This window comes from Geotrypetes seraphini, chromosome 1 (assembly GCF_902459505.1).
Source record: "Geotrypetes seraphini chromosome 1, aGeoSer1.1, whole genome shotgun sequence".
NCBI classification, from domain to species: Eukaryota; Metazoa; Chordata; class Amphibia; order Gymnophiona; family Dermophiidae; genus Geotrypetes; species Geotrypetes seraphini.
The window spans coordinates 179,711,570-179,735,937 of record NC_047084.1 but is presented as its reverse complement, the minus strand read 5'-3'; the positions used below and the strand labels follow the sequence as shown (position 1 = coordinate 179,735,937).

General features: G+C 43.1%; 1 protein-coding gene across 7 annotated transcripts in view; it reads left to right on the top strand.

Moving 5' to 3' along the window:
• MFAP3L (microfibril associated protein 3 like) overlaps window positions 1–24,368 on the top strand; it is a 79,373-nt gene that overhangs the window by 31,762 nt on the left and 23,243 nt on the right. For all 7 annotated transcript variants that reach the window (XM_033942435.1, XM_033942397.1, XM_033942378.1 and 4 more), the window contains one exon: window positions 365–774. In XM_033942435.1, coding sequence (XP_033798326.1) covers window positions 492–774 — 283 coding nt within the window. In that variant the 5' untranslated portion in view covers window positions 365–491. The remainder of the gene's footprint in view (window positions 1–364; window positions 775–24,368) is intronic.

Here is a 24,368-nt window from a genome sequence, read left to right as displayed (position 1 = left end):
GGTCCTGGACCTGTTGGGCCGGCGCGTGAGCAGACTTCTGGGCACGATGGACCTCAGGTCTGACCCAGTAGAGGCATTGCTTATGTTCTTATGAAAGAGTTATTATTGGTTGTTGGTAGATTTTCACTACATTTGGGTCATTGGGGTTAATATTAAACCATACCATGCGGTGATCACTGGATGCAGGTCATGTAAACAGCAAGAATTGGTAGCAGCTAGCCCTTAGAAAGGGAGCTTAAAAATGAAGATGTGAAAAGAAAATTGGTTTATTTGATTTCATGTAATAGAAGTTATGAGAATGTAAGATGTATTTTGTGACACGTACCACAAAATTTTTTATCTTTTTCTTTCCTTTTCATTTTAGGATTTCTTTTCTCCATACAAAATCCTCATGGAGCAGAGAAAACACTCTGTGACTTGCTCCGCGTAAGAGAGCTACAAACCAGAATCAAGACCACCTCTGCTCCAGTTGAATTACTGGGAGAAGAAAGATGACTACAGCAACCAGCTTGCTTTGTTCAATCTTTCTGCCAGCTGTAAATCTATTCATCGTGTCGTCGGCTTTGGCATCTGCAGAGGAAGTAAATAACAGCACTTTAAATTGGACTGAAGGGGTATTGGATTCCGTACCTGTGATCATGTCCAGAGTGGACCATGTTATTGTGAAGGAAGGGAGCAGTGCCTTGTTGGACTGCAGTGTCAAAGGCAGTCCAGGTCCACATTTCCAGTGGTACAACTCAAATGGCCATTTACTGGAAGAGGAGGACAATGAAGGTAAGCTGGTGGTGTTGCCTTCTTTTCTTTTGCTATTGTAGCTAGGCTTTTCAAGTCAAGATTTCTGACAAGTAACCCTCTCCTATACTAACACATAGCGCAGGTTTTAATAAGCGTCTGAGCAGTTGCTGGCGCTAAAACCCACTCTTTGCATTAGTAAAGGAGGGGGTAAAGTAGTTATAACTGTATAGAAGCTGGAAGCACTACTTTTAGGAAGACTAACAAATTATACAATGAAAAAGACAACAAGGAAAGTGAAGAGAAATCTGAGGCATGATATGGGCTTACAGCATACTGTAGAACTAGACAACACGTGGATCCAGGAAACAATTAATTCGTACAAGTCAATAGGACAATTAAAAATATGACCAACAAAATCCAGAACCCCACTCCCCTCTCCCCACTATAAGAAACATCTTCACATATGACAGAAAGCTCAAACAGACAATTTAAGTAGGAGGAAAATGCCTTGGAATTATACCCGCACAAGCTAAGACTTGCTAACACACATTCAGAGATCTTCAAACTAGTACTATATTGGCAATTTAGTACCCATGGGATAGAAAATAATAACCGATGCCATCTTTATAGGATAAAGTTTACATTGATCAGATTATAACATAAGAACATAAGAAACGCCTTCACCGGATCAGACCAAGGTCCATCTAGTCCGGCGATCCGCACACGCGGAGGCCCATTTACGTGCTCCTTTTTGGAGACTCGGTTTTCCCATATCCCTCAATATGATCTGCAAGAAGGTGTGCCTTCCCTATACGTATGTTTCTTTAACTTAAAATGTAACTTTTTCCCTATACTTCCCTTTTGTTTCAGGTTCTGTCAAATTTGTCATTAACCTTGTTTGTGTTATCTACTATGATACTGTATTTATATTGTAATTTTATTTTTATGTACATCGCTTTGAATTTAGATAAAGCAATTAATCAAATTTGTATTAAACTTGAAACTTGCATCCAACATGCGTTTGAAACCCAGCACAGTATTTTCTGCCGCCACCTCCTCCAGGAGAGTATTCCAAGCGCCTACCACTCTTTGTGTGAAACAGAACTTCCTGACATTTGTCCTGAACCTGCTGCCATTCAGTTTTAGGCTATGACCTCTTGTCCGCGTCACATCTGAAAATATCAGTAATGCTGCTTCCTGGTCAATTTGATCAAATCCCTTTAATATTTTAAAAGTCTCTATTAGATCCCCACGCAGTCTTCTCTTTTTGAGGGTGAACAGTCCCAGTTTTCCGAGGCACAACCATTTAGACTAGTGAAAAAGTCTGAAGAATTTCTTTAGAATTCAACAAAAAAACATGGTGGAGAAGAATAACATCAATAAGAAACTCCTGCGGAATAAAAATTAGGAGAGTAGCACATTAGCGACATAAAATACAATTTGGTCAAAGTAATAGAATAAACTCTTTATATATTTGTGGTACTTGTGTAGAGCAACAAGCAAGTAATGGCAAAATAATAGTACTCGGGCCCCTCCCCAGATGCATCAGGAAGGGTCCTAAGGCTCTGATTGGCCCAAACGCCTAAGGCCCCTCCTATGGGGCATCCGAGCCAATCGGAGCCTTAGGACCTTTCCCGGTGCATCCGGGGAGGAGCCTGAGGTTCTGATTCGCCCAAGTTGTATAAAGCCCCTCCCATGGGAAGGGCCATAAACAACTTGGGCTAATCAGAGTCTCGGGTCCCTCCCCGGTGCATCCCAAGATGCACCAGGGAGGGGAAGGCCTATTTTAGACAATGTTTTGAGAATCTGGGCCTCACTCTAGGATTGTTGACACCATGTTGTCTGTAGATGTGTGCAACTTTGGAATGCTCTGCCAGGATCTTTGCGCTTATGTGTAGCTGGATTAGGTTTTAAGAAATTGTTGAAGACACAACTGTTTGTATATGATTTTATGTGATGCAGTATATCTGAAGAGTGAAGAGGTGTTGGAAGATAAGAAGTGAGGCTCTGTGATGATTTAGCGATTGAGAAGTTACTTGATTGTTGATGCCTTTGTAATAACATGTAGAATTAGGCTCTCTTGATGAATTAGTATGTATTGTCAGACTTTTATGTATATTTTTATGTACACCGCATAGGTCTTATGTGGTGTAAATTAATTTTTTTTAAATAAAATATTATAGTGCTCAATTTTCAAAGCATGTACACATACAAAGTTTGATAGTAAAATATAGTACAATAAGTAACTTTGTAAGTCTATGTACAGTGGTACCTTGGATTACGAGCATAATCCATTCCAGGAGCATGCTCGTAATCCAAAATGCTCGTTTATCAAAGCGAGTTTCCCCATAGGAAATAATGGAAACTCGCTTTGATAGGTTCCCACCCTCCACACCCCCCCCCCAAGGCCAGCAGCGCTGCTCCCCCCCCCCCCCCCGCGAACCGGCACCCTCCCCCCCGCGATCCGCAACCCCCCTGCCGCCATTGGGCACCCCCCCCCGCCGCGACCTGAGGTCCCCCCAACCCACCCGAACCCTCTTCTTACTTTTCTGTAGCCTCCGCAGCGGCACCGGTACCAGCATGTCCTGTGCGTGGTGCCGGTGCCTGAAGATCTGCTTCCTATGCTGGGCCTTGAGAGTTCACGTTCGACGTGAGAGTTCACCAAGACCAGATATTTTCCATCCACTACTCCTAGACTGCATTCGTAAATATCTATTCTTTCACATTTACAGTTGCTATACTATTTGCCATGCACCCAACAGGGACACAAAGAAGACAGGATATTAAACACAAAACATCCCAATGTCAGGCAGTGTTTCAGGAATATAAAAAAAAAACCAAACCAAAATATAGGGAGAGCTACTTGTTACAGCAGCTGGTTCCTGAGGAAGGGGGTTTCGTACCCACGAAACGGAGTCCCGTTGGACAAGCTTGGACAAGCCTTTTGCGCTGCCTTGTGTTTTTGACTACGGAGAAGCTAAGTACCTCCTAGACTGTTTGTTTGCACCTCACGCCTGCGCCTTTTGGCTGATTTTGATCGCTTCTGTACCCTCGGATGAGAGGCAGAGACAAGCTCCAACCATTTTTGCATTTTATGTTGGCTGTTTATCACATTTTGCACTATTAGCACACTGGGTTGTGCACTAGTTATATGTTTGATTATATATACGGGTTAGCCCGGGGATGTTTCACAGATAACACCCTTGTGGGTGTATGCCTGTGACAGCTGGCGCATTAGGGGTTAGTCCCCACTGCGAGCTGTGTGACTGAGGGCTTCCCATTTATCACAAAAAAATTTAGGAGAGGGTTTTGGTTTGAGCTGTCTCTTCCCCTCACCCCTGTTTTTGGGTCAGGGGAGATTTGTTTTCTTTCAGGCAGTGTTTCAGAACATGCTTTCATAAAGAGATTAAAAATGTAAACCAAAATCCATTATCTTAAAGCTGGGCAGTGGCGTAGCAAGCCAAGTCATCAAATTCAACAAAAATACTTCTTGCAGGAGTCCAACAGACTCATTAGAGAACCCTGATCAAAATCATTGGACTGAGGAGCCGACGTCTGTGAAGAGACGTGATGTGCCTATTTGACATTCAGAAGCAGTTCAACATGACAAAAAAAAATGATTTTAGGGTGGTGCAAGCAGTGACATCCTTGGTGATGTACAGTGGGACATTGGGCCCCACAGCCAAACCCATCCCCCAGCGGAATGGGATGATTCATTGCAGCCATTTCATCGCGTGATGTTTCAACAGACACGATGAATCAACCTCTCCATGACAGCCCCAATGAACTGTGATGAATCGTGCCTAAGCTTCTCCCCCCTCCCTTCCCCCCCCCAACGATGCTTTTCCTCCTCTCTGTCCCCCTGCATACCTCTAGAAAAGTTTGTCGGCCATCTTCCACCCTCTGCTCGACTGTCCTTGGCGCCCTTCTGATGTCACTTCCTTGTCACAGGACCAGGATATGATGTCAGAGGGGAAACAAGGCCGGCATAAGCAAGCGGTGGAAGATGCTGCTCGCACCGACAAACTTTTCAAGAGGCATGAAGGCTGGGGGGATGCTCCTCCATTGGGTGGGGGTTAGAGGATGCGGGGGATACTCCATATTTTGGAGTGCATCGGGAGGCACTCCTAGTTTTTGGGGTGGGGTGCTCCTTTGTGGAGGGGTGAGGGGCATTGCTTCCCTCCACACAAGAGGTCAGGTATGCATGGGAGTGCTCTTATTTTGGGGAGGTGTTGGGGGTGTTCTTACTTTAGGGGGGGTGGGGCGCTACTACTTTGGGGGGGGTGGAATGCTCTCTTAGATGGGTAGTGGAGTCTATAATGGTAACGTACTTCATAAATTTATGACATAAACATAGAGGATTCTTTCTTGCATAAAAGTGAAAGGGTAGCCCAGGATCGGGTATCTTGCAGGCCATTCTAAAACCATGGTTACTAGAGTACCAGTAACAACTATATATATGAATTAGTCCACATGGGCCAAGAAATAAAATATTAAATTTCAATCAAAGTTAAAGAAAGGGGGGGTTGACAAATTTTTACACACGCCCTTTTGTGAAGCCCCTTTGGGGGGTTTTGTTGTTGTTGTTGTTCGCATGCTAGGAATTCTATGAGCATCAGAGCTTTTACCACCACGGTCTGCGATTAAAAATCTTTAAGCCGGGCAAGGAAATGTAGCTGCTATAGCACGACGAATGAAATGTTGGTTCCATTTACTCAGACATGGCAAGACCCAGATAACCGCAACAATTGACAACAGCCGCAGAAGCCTAAGAGAACTAGGGCCAGATTAGTCGTTCTATAATTTGGTGTGAGAAGTAGGCACCACAATGGGGTATGCTTAGAGCCAACTCTAAAATGGCACTTGTGTGCATAAGTCATTATAGAATATGAGCTTTGGTGCCAGGTCAATGGCTAGTGTAAGTGGGCACATCTAGATGTGCCAATGAACATGTGCAACTGCTAATATTGTAAAATGGCACCGATCATATGCCCTCTTGCTGAAAAGTGAGAGCCCACCTTCCCTATCAGTCAGTCACATAGCAAGAGAAACGTTTTGCTAGGCATCCAGGAAACAGGTTTCGATTATCGGCACTTGAACATCCTGGCGGTTAGGACGTCCAAGTGCTGACTTAGGCGGATTTGAGATGTTTTAGTTTTATGATTATGCCCCTACAATTGTTTTACGTAAGACTCTTTTACATTCCCATTGTGATTCTGGTTGAAAGAACTTTCAGAACTATAGAAACAAGAAAAACACTTCCACAAATCACTTTCAATATTAGTACATGTGAAGTGAATGAACAGCTGGTGAGTGAATACAGGAAAGAAATATTGTTTTAAAAACAAGGAGGACATGTGATGTGCGTTCCTCCCTCTCCCCCCCCCCCCCCCCCACACACACACACCGTGTGTGGTTTTTGAATGCAGTCAGGGGTGGGCAAACATGGTTTATGAGGGCCACAACATAGTCAGGTTTTCAAGATTTCCACAATGAATATACAGTGATACCTTTTGGTTTGTGAGCATAATTCGTTCCAGAAGCATGTTCGTAATCCAAAGCGCTCGTGTATCAAAGCAAATTTCCCCATAGAAAATAATGGAAACTCGGACGATTCATTCCACATCCCAAAAACTTGTAGTAAGTAGACGCAGAAGAGGCAGGACACGGCACATCGGTTTGAAAGGTCCCCACATCGGTTTGAAGCACTTTCGCTGCAGCGCGACTGCCACAAACAAAGTTAGGGGAGCACGAGGGCAGAAAGCTCGAGGAAGGAAAGGAGAGGCAGGCTGAGAAATAGCAAGAGGGAAAAAAGGAAAGGGGCAGGATGCTAAAGAGACAGGTTGTGAATAGCAGACATGTCAAGTCGCAGCTTAAAGGTCCCGGTCTCATCTTTGGCTCCCTCCTCTCCAGCAAATTGGCTCTTTTTGTTCCGTTCCTGGGCTTTCATTCTCATAAACTGTGCTCGTTTGAAGTGAGAAATGCTATACTTTCTGAGCGCCATCCCAACATACGATCGCATACATGCACGTATTATGTATAGACACGCACAATGACGCTGAGCGCGGCCCAGGCACACACAACATAAGCACTCGAAGTGGCACACGCGTGGCACACGCGTACGAGCTCATTTACCGAGGCAAAATTTGCTGGAGTGTTTTGCTCGTCTTGCAAAACACTTGCAAACCACATTTTGACTATACATGAGATTGATTTGCTTGTATAACTTCCAGTGAGTCTTTGAAAGGACTATTCTTGTTTCATGTGCTACAGTTGCTGTCTTTGGAAGACACGGGCAGATATAGTGACCAGAGCCCTTGATATAGTATTGTTGTGAAACAGGGCCTCTGTCGGGTCTAGCCCAATATTTGTTTTGCCTGAATTGATTTACGGAGTGAAGATCAGCAACAGTTTTTGCTTTTTACCATGATTGACCGTCCTCGGCAACTACGTATGAAGATAAGTACCTGTCTGCTGAAGATATTGGAAAGAGTGAGTTGGTTGTTTTTATGGAGTTTTTTGAGAGACCAATGACTGTGCTAGCTCCATTGCAGCACTTGATGTACTGAAAATAAGGAGCATTATTCTTTTTCTGAGGTCTCTTTCTTTCTCTACTTTTTTTGAACTCTTGTATATCAATGAGCTGTTTGGCAGCATATATGCAGTGGACTTTTGATCATAGCTGCCATGAACTACTATACACAGATGCATGCATAATTAGAAATCTTGAAAACCCAACACTCCCACCTGATCATGAAATTGCCACTGTATTTTTTTTTTTTAAAAAAACCAACTCGTGAACAAGTCTCAAGAACCAGTGTGGAATTTAGAACCAGCAAGTGCTACCGTGTTTCCCCGAAAATAAGACAGTGTCTTATATTCATTTGAGGCCCAAAAAAGGCACTAGGTCTTATTTCCAGGATATGCACATGACCATCTCTCCCATCCTCTCCTTCACCCCAATTCTTCCACTTTCCTTTCTCTCCCCCACATGTGCAGCATCTTTCCTCCCTTCCTCTGTGGAGCAGAAGTTTGCCCAGCTTCTATCCTTCCCTCTCTCCCATCCCTTGTGCAGCAAAACCCTTGAGCACCGCACCGCACAGCCGAACCCCTGCTGACCATCCGTCCTTCCCTCCCCACTGACAGCAAGCGAGCCTTACCTTCATCCAAAGCAGCATCGGGCTGGCAGCACTCTAGACAGGCTGCTTGGCCTTGTCCATTGGGGATTTTACTCTGCCACGTTATTGACAAGGCCCAAACCTGGTCCTGAAGGCACTCCAGCCAGTCAGGTTTTCAGGATATCCACCATGAGTATCCTTGAGAAAGATTTGCATACAGTGGAGGCAGTGCTTGCAAATCTCTCTCATAGAAACAGAAAATGACAGCAGAAAAGGGCCACGGCCCATCTAGTCTGCCCACACTAATGGCCCACCCCCTAACTATCTCCATGAAGAGATCCCACATGCCAATCCCATCTTTTCTTAAAATCTGGCACGCTGCTGGCCTCAATTACCTGTTGTGGAAGATTATTCCAGCGGTCAACCACCCTTTCGGTGAAGAAATATTTTCTGGTGTCGCCATGAAATTTCCCACCCCTGATTTTCAACGGATGCCCTCTTGTTGCCGTGGGTGGATATCCTGAAAACCTGACTGATTGGGGTGCCTCCAGGACCAGGTTTGGGGAATCGCTGCCTTAAAATATTTAGTGCATGCTAAAGTGATTTTGTTGTGCAGTAACCTATGATTTAATGCATATTAAAGTAGTGCAAATTAAAATACTGTAGTGTATTTTAAAAATTGCTATTAAAATGGATGTGTGAAACTAACTAAAACAGTAGAAAACTCTGAATCGCAGGAAAAAAAAAGGAAAAGTTAAACCTATTTTTTAAAAATGTATTTCATTAATTTTATCTGTGTGCATCCCCCCAAAATATGAAGAAACAGAGAAGGTCCACAGGATAGAGAAAGATGAAGGGGGAGTCCTGGAGAAAGGCTGCAGGAGGAAGGGGGGGATTAAGACAAGACGGGAAGACTTAAGACAAGTCCCAAAGAGGGAAGCATTAAGGTCGGTAAACAGGCAAGCTGATAGTACTGCTGCCTTGTGATACAAAAAGAGAATTCAAACCCAGGAGGCATTTATTTCTTCAGTGAAATCAACAAGTATAATGAGCGTTTGAGAGGCTGCTCTAAATTAATACCTTAATATTGTATTGCCTTTGCTATTTCAATTACTTGGTTTAGAAATGTTCCTTTGAGAGTTCCATTAACATGCGATGAGCTAGTATTTCTAATTTGCAGCTTAATTGACTGCTTCTGGACTTCTATTTAATAGTTTAACTGTACTGTTTCCCCTCTTCCTGCCGAATTAAAAATAGGTTAAAAAAAATGTACAATCTGTGACCAGTTTCAATTTAAAAAAACTCAGTTACTGTATTTTTGTGATTCCTTAGCTGGCATTATAAGAAACAAATCTGTTTAATCATCATTTGAAGAGAATAAATTGTTTAACGACGTAGATTTTATGATCTGGTTTGTTTTTTTTTTATTTTTTGTATTTTTTTAATGATGTAAATGGTATTAAAAAAAATTCTAAATAAATTTTAACTAAATATACGGTGGGCTATAATCAAAGGCGGCATTTTCGTGAGTAAAATAATGATTCACCTGTGGAAGTAGGCATCCTTATTATAGCTCATCTTCTATGTCAGTGTATCGCAAACTGTACCACAGCACACTAATATTCCGCCCGAGATTCAAGGGTGTGACGCGAGACGCTGGGGAGGAGGAGAGGCGCCAGCTGACTGCCTACAGGAAGTGCCTCTCGTAGCGAGAGGCACATCCTGTAGGCAGTTAGCCAGCACCGACACCTCCTTCCCTTCCAGCACCTCGACTGGTGGCTCGGGGCCCCGTCTGGAGGACCTCGTGCATGCGCGGATGTCACCATGATGATGTCACACATGCAAATGATGTCATTGCATCAACATCTGCGCACTTCTGGATGCCCTTGAGCTGCGGCCACCAGTTTAGTGTGCTGCAGCTTTGCAAAGTTTGCGAAACTCTGTTGTATGTGATAAAAGTGCACTGTGTTTTTCAGCAATGTTAGAATATCCACAGGCTGTGGATATTCTGTGGTCAAATTCTGGAGGGTGGTGCTACTTTAAGGTAGGCACCTAGTCCGACGCTACTGCCAGAAAGTAAGCATGGATCATGGGTGTATTTTGCGTGGTTTACGTTCATGTACTCAAGTATTTTTCCCTATCTGTCCCGGTAGGCTCACATTCTCTACCACCTGCTGGGGCAATGGGGGATTAAGTGACTTGATAACTCACTCCACACTCAGGGACTATAATAATCAAAAAAATTCAAATACCCTTCGTGCAAATCCTGTTCTCAAAAAGAGATTTCCCTTTTTACTCCTTTACATAGCATAATTTTAAACCTCTTCATAAGGCTCAACAACGCACTGTGGACTTAAAATTCAAAAAGCCACTACTGTGCTTCAGGAATCTTGTAAAGGGGGAGAAAAAGCCTCAGACTCGTGCCTGCTGCTAATTTTATAAGCATTCAGGCTACTATTAGAGTTACCCTCCTCCGAGTATTCTTATCTTCAGTAATAAATATTTTTTCAATAATAAATACTTTTCAAATATTTAAATAAATTTCCATCCACATGCGCTAGAAGCCCTACTCTAAACTCCTAAAGAACAACTGTGTTGGGAGCGACCATAAAATCGCTTCCCGCTAATGTAATTGGACTGCGTCCGGATTGTGTGCCAGTATATAATGTTACTAATACTATTATGATAAACACTTATCTTTCTCAGCACTGTGTTCGATCAGACCCACGTGTCTTTCATACACACTGCTGTTCTTGTGGCAAGTCTGCTCATCCAAAGCTGACGATGGCCAGCCAGCGTTTCGCTAAGCTGTGTCGCGGCTTCCTGGGCTGCGCAAAAAATTATATAAGCAGACGTATTCTCAGTTCTCAAACAATGCAAATGAAAAGATACCAAATACTCACATCGGCACTTAATCTCTGTGCTCCCAGGCATTGCAAACATGGCTCAATTCAGACCAGATCTTGAATGTGCTGGTATCTGGCATCAGCCTAACCCCTCCTCCACTGTGGACCAATCACTGCACATCAGGGAAACTTCAATCAACTTTATTTAGAATGGAGCTAAGTGACTTGCCCAGGATCACAAGGAGTACATTACATTGATGTCTTCTATCCTGTTAATACCTTTCACTTCTAGGCAGTTTGCAACAAGAATTGGCCTGGGCATTCCCAGGGAGATTACAAGGTTGATCGATCTGGGGATGGTCGATAAGGTTTGGTTAGATCATTTAACAAATTTCTTGAATAGTATAGTTTTCAGTTTTTTCCTGAATGTTTTGTAGTTGGTCGACATGGTCAGCGGATTGGAGAGGTGGCGGTCATTTTTCGCTGCTCTGGTGGCTAATAGTCCGTCATAGTTTTTTGCTTTGCATGCCTTTGACTGGGGGGGATATTCTATGAGCGTTGGTGCAGTTATCGCTAAAACCCACGCTACACGTTAGTAAAGGAGGGGGTATATTTTGCCTGCTCCTGTTACTTAGTCAACTGGGCAAAGAAAAATAGCGCATTTTTGTGAGGAATCTGTGAGTTTGTGTAAGACCCTGATTGCAGCATGCCAGCTTTGTTGGGGTTTGTTGTTGTTGTTGTTTGTTTTGGGTTTTTTTTGCTAGACTGAAAATTACTACTACTGGAGTAGAACAGGACCATCAAAAATGATGGGTGCAAGCAGAGAATGATAACGGGGACAAATTTTTCCCCATTCCCGCTGGAACTCATTTTCCCATCCCGTTCCTGTGCGGCGGTCAGGCTGATTTTTGGGTTGAAGAAGTTCGATCATGTAACACCTTCTTACCAACTCCTGCATTGGTTGCTGATGGAGGCCCGCGTGAAGTTTAAGTTTGGATGTTTTTGTTTTAAGGTACTATTCGGTTTAGCTCCTAAATATATAACTGACCTTTTCTCTTTCTCAACCAATAGGCATAAGAGAAGCTCACACTTGAATTTTGTGTCTCCACCGGTTAGAGGATGCGAATTTAAAAGACATCATCAACATCTTTTCTCATATCAGGCAGCATTATGGGGTAAAGATCTGGAACAATTACTTATGCTTGCTAATACTTATAGGGAATTCAGAAGACGCCTAAAAACATATCTGTTCCTGAAGTATCTAGGTGGCTGATTTTCACACTCTTTCCCACAATAACTGATCTCGAGCAATTTGTAACATTTTTAATCATTGTAAACCGCATAGAACTTCACAGTCCTGCGGTATATAAACTGTTGTTATTATTTCCTGTCCCTGCCCCATTCCTGCAAGCTCCATCATCATCTGCACAAGCCTCAAACGCTTTAAAATCCTAAGTGTTCGAGGCTTCTGTGGTTAAGGCAGAGCTTTCAGGAATGGGACAGGCACAGCGACAAAACTCACAGGGACGGGACAGGAAAATTGAGTTCCTGCGGGGACAAATTTGTCCCCGTGTCATTCTCTAGCAGGAACCCTGACTGTGGCCTTCTGTTTGCTGCTTATTAGGCTTTGACAATGGTATTTGTTTTCTGCCAGTCAAAGAGAAGGAACATAAAGACACTTCCACTTGTGAGGTAAAATGAAATAGCAGCTTTTATTCATAGGTCGCCCCATGTTTGTTAAAACTTTTGACCACACTTCAGTTTAGCGACAGCTCGGTTTGCAAATAATACCTATCAGCCAAGATATGTTTAATGCACTGGGGGTGGGGGGGGGAGGGCAGAGGGAATACATTGCTCCCTTAGTCTACATCTGGGCCCCCCAGAATCAGAGGGCTACCTACACCCCTGAACTTTGAAGATTCCCAAGAAAGAGGATGACATTGAGGGAACCAAATTTATTTATTTAATTTGTTTTCTACCCCGTTGTCCCCAAAGAGCTCATATCTGACCCTTAGATGCGTATCGGACAAAATTTTAAACATTTTCCACAATACTAATGGCTGAAAACGCATATTTGCAATGTTGTGTGTTTGTTTTTTAAAGTAAAGCTTCTCGCTTTCTATCATGAAGAGGATGGTCTGATACTGTGGCTTTTATATAGTATTAATAGCATTGGAAGAAAAAGTTACCAGTAAACAATTTACATTTTGGGGGGCTTTTGATGCTGGTTCTGGTTTGCTTACAAGCCCAGATCTCTGCATCTGATTAACATTCTGATCACTTTTTAGAGCGGACAACATCTGGGTTTTTGATTGAGCGTGTTCTGCTTTAAAAACAATTTCCCTCACTCCTATCCCTCTGTTTTGACTGTTTCTTATTTATTTTTAATGTTGCCATGCTGAAGAGAGATGAATAGAGTGATGCAGGCACCAGCATTGCCCAGATGCATTCTTTGGGTTTTTGGGTTGTCTGGGGTATTTTTTTTTCTCTGGGAAATCTATCTTTGATATATAATAGGCAGAGTTTTGGCCCCTTCGTGATTTTCCTACTTGGGAAGTTTTTGAACAAACTACCAGCTCCAACTTCTGCTAGTATGGTGACACTGAAACATATTTTAAAGTTAAATTTAAATGCCCCTTTCCCAGGCCCCTAGTTTATCGGGCTTTTTTTGGTCACGGCAAAGGAAGTACTCTTGAAAGAAAAAAGGTGTGTTAAGGGGGGTCAGAAGGGATTTTAGATTTAGCTTAAGCCTCTTTCAGTAGCAGTTCAAGGTGCATTAAACACGTTAACATATAGTTAACGGTAATGGTAGTGGTGCTGGTACTTATATTCTGCCAACTCCCTGAAACAGGTTCAAAGTAGAGGTCTGCACGGGAATGGGGATCGCGGGGATCCCGCAGGTTCCCCCCCTGGCCCACGGGACTCCCATGGGGACGCCCACGGGACTCCCACGGGGATGAAAACAGCCTACCTAAATTCTGGTGATGCATGTGTGCAGCTTACAAGTCCGGCGTCGCGGCGGGAAATAGCCATGCTGAGCAGTGAGCTCAGCACGTACACAGATGAAAGCCTTGCTTGCTGATTGGTCCGGCGGCCCCGCCCCGCCGTGCCGCCGGACCAATCAGCAAGCAAGGCTTTCATCTGTGTACGTGCTGAGCTCACTGCTCAGCATGGCTATTTCCCGCCGCGACGCCGGACTTGTAAGCTGCACGCCTGAAAAAGAAATCATCCTGGCCCGGGTCGGTGTCATACTCCGGAACTTCTACCTCTTCCAGCAGCCCTCTCCCTTCTACCTGCTTCCGGCCACACCCCCTGCTCCGTGGCTCTCTTCGGCAACTCAGCAGCAGCGATCGACACAAGCTTCTGACGTCGGGGCCTACCCTCTGCGAGTCCCGCTTGTTTCAACTTCCTTTTTCCACAAAGGCGGGACTCGTGGAGGGAAGGCCTTGATGTCGGCAGCTTGTCTTGATCACCGCTGCTGACGAGTTGCTTAAGAGAGCCGCGGAGCAGGGGGTGTTGCCAGGTGCAGGTAGAAGGGAGAGGGCCAGATGCAGGACTCATGGGTGAGGGAGGAGAAGAGAGAGAGAGAGGGGAGGGAAACAAAAGGAAATATTTCATACTGGGCTGGGCCGGAGTGGAGGGAGGGTGGAAAGATTCTGGCTACTGGGTGCAGTAACAAAGGAAAAGGGGGGAAAGCTGAAAATGGAGATAGTGACACAAAGAAGAGAAAGAGTAAGCAGGACCTACTGAATAAGGATAGAGATACAGAGGGGACATGAAGAGGAGGTGAAATAGAGACATATAAGTAATACTGAAAAAGTGGGGGGGGGAGATAAAGACATTGAAAGGGCAAATGGTGAACATGGGGTAAAGACAAGGACAGAGACAAATGAAGATTCTGAAAAAGTGGTGAGATAGGGATATAGGTGAGATGGACACAAAGAAGGGTGATGCTGGAAAATAGGTGGCATGGTAATTCTGACAGACACAGAAGGGAAATGCTGGATCAAGGAGAGATGGGGCTCAGGCTGGATGGAATGAGGAGAAATGCCTTGTTGGCCCGGAACTTCCTCTCCTACATCAGAATTGACGTCAGGGAGCGGAATGCTGGTCAGCGCGACGCTTCTGCAGGGAAAGCTTGGGATAGCGGTGGCTTGGGGGCTATTCCCCGATGGCGGTGGCAGCAAACCGAGTGGCTTGGGGGAGGGCACGGAGAAAGAAAGAAAGGGGGCAGACAGGGAGACAGAAAGAAGGGGGAACAGGGAGACAGAAAGAAAAAATTGGGGGAGAGAATGAGGTCTGGAGGAGAGGAAACATACAGGAGGCTGAAAGAAAGGAAGAAAGATTGGATGCACAGTCAGAAGAAGAAAGTGCAACCAGAGACTCATGAAATCACCAAACAGCAAAGGTAGGAAAAATGATTTTATTTTCAATTTAGTGATCAAAATGTGTCTGTTTTGAGAATTTATATCTGCTGTCTATATTTTGCACTATGGCTCCCTTTTACTAAACCGCAATATCGTTTTTTAGCGCAGGGAGCCTATGAGTATTGAGAGCAGCGCGAGGCATTCAGCTTAACTCCCTGTGCTAAAACCTACTATTGTGGTTTAGTAAAAAGGGAGGGGGTGTATTTGTCTATTTTTGTATTTTGTTACCGAGGTGACATTGCATAGAGTCATCTGCCGTGACCTCTTTGAAAAAACCCGGAATATGAATAATTAACATTTTCTCTGCCTTTCATTGTGCTTTGTGTTTTTTTTAAATTTTATTGTTGGTTGATCATTTTGACTTAGTCATTATAAAGTAGCTCGCAAGCCCATAAAGTGTGGGCACCCCTGCTCTTACTCTGGGGCACCAGACCTCCCTCACGGCACACACACGGCAAATGGAAGAAAGAGGAGAATTTTTGGTCGTAGGGAGGAAGGTACAGAATGTGATAGGGAAGAAAAAGATGAGAGTGAGAAATGTGGCAAGGGAACAATGGGACAGATTGAAAGGGATGCAAGAGGGAGGAATATTGGACAGTGGTGAAGGGAATGGAGGGATAGATGTGGCAAGTGTTGGAGAGGGGTGATAGAAGGAGAAATGTTGGGCATGGGGCTGGTGGGCAGGCACGAAAGATGAGAAAGAGATAAATGCTGGACCATGGTAGGGGGAACCAATGGACAGCAACAGAAGAATTTACAGAAGATGGGAAAGCGGAAAAAAGAAATTGGGACCAACTTTATGGAAAAATAAGTCTCCAGACAACGAAGGTAAAAAACGGAATTTATTGACTAAAATATGTTAGCTTTGGGAAATGTATATGGCAGATGTCTTTGTTTTGTGTTCAAAAGAAAAGGAAATGCATTTCTGGTTTTATTTCTACAGTGTTGAAGTACTTGTTGACCCTTGCTGTGACTGGTGGGGATCCCCAAGCACCGCCAGCAGAGGACCTCCTCTAGAGATGGCCAGAACTCCCCTCCACCAAGCGCAGCAGTCGCTGGCAGCATCCATGAGCCACTGAGGTGCCAGCATCTGTGACTCAGGGACGCTACTGCTGCCTGCCAAGCTTGGCAAAAGAGACCCTCGGCCAACTGCAAAGGAAGTCCTCAGCTGACAGTTTGTGAGTTCTCATCAGCTGAGTATTTATATTTACATTAGAGGTTCTGGTAGAAACCCATTTACAAAGTATGTATTCTTCCCAATTAATATTTCCAAATTAATAAAGTATCTTTGCTTATTTGTAAATGGGTCTCTACCAGAGCCTTTAATTCAGTAGCATAATTAAATAAAATAACTATTTCTGAAGTTTATAGGGAAGGATGGTGACGGAGGGGATTCCTCACGGGGACGGGTGGGGACGGAGGGGATTCCTCGCGGGGACGGGTGGGGACGGAGAGGATTCCTCGCGGGGACGGGTGGGGACGGAGGGATTCCTCACGGGGATGGGTGGGGACGGAGGGATTCCTCACGGGGACGGGTGGGATTTTGGCGGGGACGGGTGGGATTTCTGTCCCCGCGCAACTCTCTAGTTCAAAGCAGATAATATAAGAAAAAAAACGTAAGAATACAACACTCCTCGACTCAAAACTTTTGCTTTCCAACCACATCTCTCAGATGGTCTCTTTCTCCTTCTACTACCTGCGGCAACTCTGGAAAATAAGGAACTATTACTCAGAATCTAACTTCACCCATCTTCTCTATGCCTTTGACCTCTACCGCATGGACTACAGCAATGCATAATTCAACAGTCTCGCATCAAAGAATATTAAATGTCTTCAGTGTATAAAAAACACAGCAATCAGACTCCTGAAGAACCTTCATCCCCATGACCCTATCTCCCTGTCCCAATCATCAGCCCACTGGCTGCCCAAAGCCAAACATTTTAAGGGCTTGATGATAGCATATAAATTCCTGCACAACATGTCAATTAGGCTTCCTCCATATGTGCCAACCAGATGGAACTCCTCTCGTATGAGGAAAGACTAAAGAGGTTAGGGCTCTTCAGCTTGGCAAAGAGACAGCTGTAGGGAGATATGATTGAAGTCTACAAAATCCCGAGGGGTGTAGAACGGGTACAAGTGGATCAATATATTTTTTATTTCTCCATCAAAAATTAGAAAGACTAAGGGACACTCGATGAAGTTATAGGGAAATACATTTATAACCAATAGGAGGAAATATTTTTTAACTTGAAGAATAGTTAAGCTCTGGAACACATTGTCAGAGGATATGGTAAGAGCTATTAACGTAGCTGGTTTTAAAAAGAGACTGTGTCTGAATTTGAGAAAGCCTGGGATAGGCACGTGGGATCTCTTAGAGAGAGAGAGAAAGAGATAATGGTTACTATGGATTGGCAGACAGGATGGGCCATTTGGCCTTTATCTGCCATCATGTTTTTAAGTTCCTGGAGGAAAAGTCCATAGTCTACTATTGAGACAGACATGAAGGAAGCCACTGCTTGCCCTGGATCACTAGCATGGAATGTTGCCACTTTTTGGGGTTTTGCCAGGTACTTATGACCTGGATTAGTCACCGTAAAGATGGGATATTGGGCTAGATGAATCATTGGTCTGACCCAGAAAGGCTATTCTTATGTTCTTAAAAGATAAGCAGAGAGAAAGATGAGAGTGGACAGAAACTGGACTGGAAACCCAGTTAAGAGGATAGGCAGAAGAAAGCAGAACAGAGACTGGGACCCAGAAGAATTAGAAAAATAAGTAGAATTTCCAGACAACAAAGGTAGAGAAAATAATTCTATTTTCACTTCATTGTTTGGAATATATCAGTTTTGAGAATTTACATCATCTGTACTTGCATTTTACACAGACCAGGAGAAAATGCATGTCTGTCTTATCTATTCCTGTTGTCACTGGTGTAAATAAAGTATGTCCTGAAATGACTGTGGGATGGACAGGAGTGTGGCAGGGCAGGAGCCAGGAGCTTGAATGGAGCAGGGCAGGAGACCTGTGCTTAATTTCTTCTTCAAAAATTATTCCCCCTTAGCATCTCTGATATGCTGCCTCTGTTTTCATCATTTTGTCCTCCCCTCTTTCTTCTATTGATCCTTGCTCCCATGCACATGACTTTATCAGATTCCAAGCAGGATTTAATTCAGCAGACCCTTTTTCTTTTCTAAGCAAGGTTTATTTCAAGAAAAAAAAATTTACATCTAACAGGTTGCCTCACCACAGGATTTCTAAAAATATAAGCAAGAGCTTTCTCAGAGGAGTAGGGACCACTCTGTTACTTTAATTCAGAGCAGTACTGGTCTGGGGATAACACAGCTTAAACAACCCCAGCCCAGTTCATTTCATCCACTTCTAGCAGGAACAAGCAGAAATACTCATAAGACAGGTACAGGAATGAGAAGTTTAGCAACCTTTATGGTACACTACCATGAAGCCAGGCAGAGCTGTTACAAAAAAAGAGCAAGAAAGGCAGGCAACAATCCTGGATGCCTTGCGGGCAGTTGAGTGCAAGGTTGTCCTTTTTCAGTCTCTAAGAATGCAAGTCTAAAAGGCTAAGGGGTTCCATATTATACGGTGACTGTCCGTCATCTAAACAATTCTCCAGATTCAGATTAGGCCTTTATCATTTACAGTACTGCCTTTTCCTAAGTAAGATTGTGGAGCTGCCAAGGTGCCTGATTTTTGGGAAGGAGATCTTGGAACATGCCCCGCTCTACCCAGCTCCATGTCCACCCACTCTGCCTCCTGTCTCAGCCTCTTAACCTACCTAAATTCTGCAGCACCAATAAACCGCCTCATCCTCTGGCAGCAGGAGATGCCTTAATAAAATGTGGGACCGGTCTTGTGATAAAACCTGTGAGATTTTGCAGCTCTTTATCACAAGACTGGTCCCATAGCCACAGGAAATGTCTTATTAACACATCTCCTACTGCAAATGGAGGAAACTGCTGAGTGGGAAATCTTAGAGCAGGAAGTGACGTACATAAGAATTGCCGCTGCTGGGTCAGACCATTGGTCCATCGTGCCCAGCAGTCCGCTCATGCGGCGGCCCTTAGGTCAAAGACCAGTGCCCTATATGAGTCTAGCCTTACCTGCGTACGTTCTGGTTCAGCAGGAACTTATCTAACCTTTTCTTGAATCCCTGGAGGGTGCTTACCCCTATAATAGCCTCCAGAAGAGCGTTCCAGATTTCTACCATTCTCTGGGTGAAGAAGAACTTCCTTTCGTTTGTACGGAATCTATCCCCTTTTAGCTTTAGAGAGTGCCCTCTCGTTCTCTTCACCTTGGAGAGGGTGAACAATCTCTCTTTCTCTGCTAAGTCTATTCCCTTCAATATCTTGATCATGTCCCCTCTGTCTCCTCTTTTCAAGGAAGAAGAGGCCAAGTTTCTCTAGCCTCTCATTGTACAGCAACTCCTCCAGTCCCTTAACCATTTTTATCACTCTTCTCTGGACCCTTTCGAGTGGTACTATGTCCTTTTTCATGTACGGCGACCAGTGTTGGACGCAGTATTCCAGGTGGGGGTTTACCATGGCCCGGTACATGGAGGAGACTTGGCAGGTCTAGGATTTCTGCTATCTGAGTCCTGGTAGTTGTTGCAGTCATAATATTGTTAAGTTTAAGGGTCTTTTTATTGCTGGGTTTAGCAGCCATTGGATCCATTTTAAAGAACCAGCTCTGTGATTCCGGGATGGGGAAAGGGTGGTAGTGTCCTTGTGTTAAGCTTTAATACTAGAACTTTTCCCTTGCCTAATCTAGATTTTTTAGGGCAAACTGTGTGAGAAACTGAGGACCTTTTGTACAATAGGTTGTCACTGAGATCGCCTTTAATGCAGATCTGGCATTGATTCTGAAGTGCCAAGCCAATTCTAGTAGACGTCTTGGGAATGCTACCCCATTTGAATTCCCTGGGCTGGAAATAAGCTTTATGCTAATTAGATGCTCAGAATTAGGTCTATAGTCCAGCATGAAAAATTGGGTAAAAATAGATTCTGAAGTAATGGCATGTATTTTTGGAATGGCTGCCTTTCAAATATCCTCTACAGCCTCGGGCTTTGCTCCATCCCCGCAGACTTTCTGCTGCCACATTGCCTAAAATATCATCGTGCAATATTTTGAATAATGGAACTGAAGCAATAGTGAACATTTTTAGAAAATTCAAGTTGTTGGTTTTTTTTATTTCTTTGCTGCAATTGGTCATCTTAGGTTTTAGGCTATGGCAACCTGAGGTTCATATTTTGTAGCCCAAATTCATCCATTTGGCACTTGGAAATGGACCTTTCTTCAGCCTTAAAGACCCAAACTGTCCACAGGAATTGGGAGAAAAGAAAAAAAAAAAATCGAATGATTCATTATTGTGAAATCATGGGAATGGGACTTGAATACCACCTTTTTGTGGTTACAAAAGAGGTGATCACAAGATTGACCCGAACTAATAAGAAAAGTCTACTCTAACCATTAGGTAGAGAATGACACGAGGACAGGTACCTATGGATTACCGCTGGGCAGAGTCCACGGGGCAGGGATGGGGGGACAGAGCCTGTGGAGATTGGACAGGGACAAATGTAGGCCCCATGTCATTCTCTAAAAACGTGAGACTAGTATCGGTAAAAACATATCTTAGACAATTGACAACCGAATTCAGTGATTTTAAATCCAAAAGCAGTTTCTTTTTTCTTTTTTTTTTAATGAGCTACTTATTAAATGGCATCATTTGTGTCTTGTTGCCACATCAAACATAGACAAAAGTCTTGTCTGCTGATCAGACTCCTACCATGTACAATGTCTTCCATCACGTGCCCAGTTGCTCAAGCATCTTAATGTTACTGCAACAGATTCATCTATCATTGCTGGCATCAAAGAACATTTCCAACATTTAATAGACACTTAATTTCCTGTTTTTCCAGTACACAGTTTAGGTTCTCTTCTACACCCATGTCTGAGAGAAAATTCGATTATCTTCTCAGATGATATAACAACATAGGCAACTGAAACTTTGGGAAGGTTGCACCAAAACCAGATCGAAATGGAAGGCTCTATTTTTGATCTATAAAAAGTTGTACAGAATATTGTCCTTTTTATACTCTAATAAAATGTTTGAAGTTTGTGCAAATGGGGACAAAGTCCGCAGGGACTGGGATGGAATAGAGATAGGGTCACTCTTCTGTCTTTTTATCTAGATTAGTAAGACATTTATTTGAGATAAAACAAAGTTTGAACAGTATTTGCTGAATTATAGCTAATTGTGTTTCCAGTTAAAGTTTAGAACACTCTGAGTATCTTATATTAAAGTGTGTTATGTTTACACTTATCACCCCTTAACAGCAAAAATTAAGGGTTGTTTTTTATTATGCTGCAATAAACATTAGCACGTGCTTACTGCAGCTTAAAAGGGCTTACATGGGATCTAAGGCATCCCATGGTAATTTTGCAAATTGCATGCTAAACAATCATTTTTATTTTTTTGCAGAGGGCATATCTGGGGGGGCAGAGAGCGGGTGTCTGTGTGTGCTAATCGGCACATCTGCATTACCACATAAGAGCTACCTTAATGAGACAGACCGCAGGTCTATCAAGTTCAGTATCCTGTTTCCAGCTCTGACCAACCTAGGTCACAAGTACCTGGCAAAATCCCAAAGAGTAAAATATATTTTATACTGATTTATCCTAGGGCAGTGGATTTCCCCCACATCCATCTTAATAATAGTTTATGGAATAATAGCTTTTTAGGAGGCTATCCAAACCTTTTTAAAATCCTGCTAAGCTAACTGCTTTCACCACATTCTCCGGCAACTAATTTCAGAGTTTAATTACAGGTTGAGTGAAGAAATATTTTCTTTCATTTGTTTGAAGTCTACTACTTTGTAGTTTTATTGCATGCCCCCTATTTTTGGAAAAAGTGAACAAGTGAGTCATATCTACCCTTTCCATGTCACTCATTATTTTATAGACCTCTATCATACCCCCCGCCCAACCGAGCTGTCTCTTCTCCAAGCTAAAGAGCCCTAGACGATTTAACCTATCCTCATAGGGAGGTCGGCCCATCTTTTTTTATCATTTTCATTGCCCTCTGTACCTTTTCTAATTCTCCTCTATCTTTTCTGAGATACGGTGACTAGAATTGCACACAGTATTTGAAGTGCAGTCGTACCATAGAGCAATACAAGGGCATTATAACATTTTTCATCTTTGTTTTCCATTCCTTTCCTAACATTCTATTAGCTTTCTTAGCCGCCACACATTGAGCCTGGGCAGCGACTCCTAACGTGGAACCCTGCATCACAGAGCTATTGTTTAGGTTCCTCTTTCCCACATACATCACTTTGCACTTGATCACATTAAACGTCATCTGCCATTTTGAAGCCCATCTATCTCCATGTCATTCTTTAAGGAGAAAGAGTAGAATCGGAGTATGAATGGGCACAACCATTGACCCGCAAACCTTGCAGTGAAAAATGGACTGAGGTTGAGATAGAAACTAAAGAATGACATGGGATTAATTTTGTCACCAGTCTCTTCCTCCCCAATCCCAAACTCATAACCACAGTTTGCCATCCTACTCCCAGCTGATGCTTTCTCTAAGAAAAGTAGAAATTTGTAACCTCTTACTTCAGTTGACTGACAATAAATTCACATTGGTAAAATTAGCAGTTTATGCAATGTTATTAAATATTCAATAGATATATTTATTAAATACTTCAATTTTTGGTTTTAAGTCTTCAGAATATGCCAACCTCCAACCAATTAATTCCTGGTTGAGGCATTTCGTGGCAGATTGATCTTCATCAGACTTGTTTTCATAAAAGATTTTTTGGAATTGAATTGATAAGTATTTCTAAAGTGCTACTAAAGTGCTTCTTTCGGTGCAATAAATAGTTCTAAAAAAAACCTCCAATACTTAAGAAACTTTAAATATTTATATATTGTACTTAGCTTTTCATGCTTGCTGATCGCATGAGTTGCTATTAGTTAATCGTAAATGTCAGATAGAGAGACCTGCACTCTCCGACATGTTTCGCCACAGGCTTTATCAAGAAGTCCCCCCACCCTTCAGTATTGATCCACTGCATCTAAAGCTTCTAAAGTGCTTGGTCGGGATGCAGCGGATCAACCCAACCCCTGCCCCATTCCTGTAAGTTCTGCCTTAACCACATAAGCCTCAAACACTTATGATTTTAAAGTGTTTGAGGCTTGTGCAGATGAGGAGGAACTTGCTGGTATGGAGCAGGAACAGGAAAAGAACTTGCGGGGGCGGGACGGGAAAATGAGTTCCCATGGGGACGGGGAAAAATTTGTCCCCATGTCATTCTCTAATTACATCACAACATATATCTTTCTCACTCCCGTTACCAAACATCCCCTTCTTTCTCCTCTATTCTCTTCCCACTTTCCTCTTTCCCTGGCCTACATGATGTAGAAGGATATTGGGCTGGCACACCACTATAAGCAATACAAAGCTAGCCTGTAGCAGAACTATGCTGGGAGTGAGAATGGAAAGCTGGGGCTTGAGCCAAGAGGAAAGCCAAACCAGGAAACTCATTTAGTTCAAAGGCAGCGTACCCTTCATCCCCTTCCAAACTCCATTCATCTCTCCTGTTGCTTCTTCCTGCTGCTGCTGCCGCCGCTGCCGTGCTATTTCTTTCAACCGATACAGCATAATGAGCCCACTTAGTCCAACACTTCTGTCTCCCATAAGATGAAACGGGAAAATTACTTTTATTTTTGTGAAAAGAAAAGATGTGCTATTCCCCTATTCTCCTTTCAATTTTAAACTTGTAGATCTCTGCATTTCAATTTTAAAAAGTGTTTTTCAGACTATAGCTTCAAATAGAATCCCCTCCTGCTCCCACATGTTCTTACCGTAAAATAACTTATTCTGGTGACTGCAGGAGTGAAAGAGAAGGGCACCATACGTCTAGTAGCCCTATAGAAATGATAAATAGTACAGTAGTAAGAGCAATATTGCCTACCCTTGATTCAGCCCTGCTGGCACAAAAATATTTACCATAAATTAAACAATTTTCCAACCTTCATATCTAGACTGACTTATAACGCCTTTAGAAAAGCCATAAAAACTGCCTTATTCGACAGAAATATTACCTAAAAAGTATCTACACCAAACACTAAATCAAATTCTATTATTTCAAATATGTCCACTTCTGTGTATAAGTCTGAAATTCTTAACAATGTTTAACAAACTGTATATTGTAATTCGC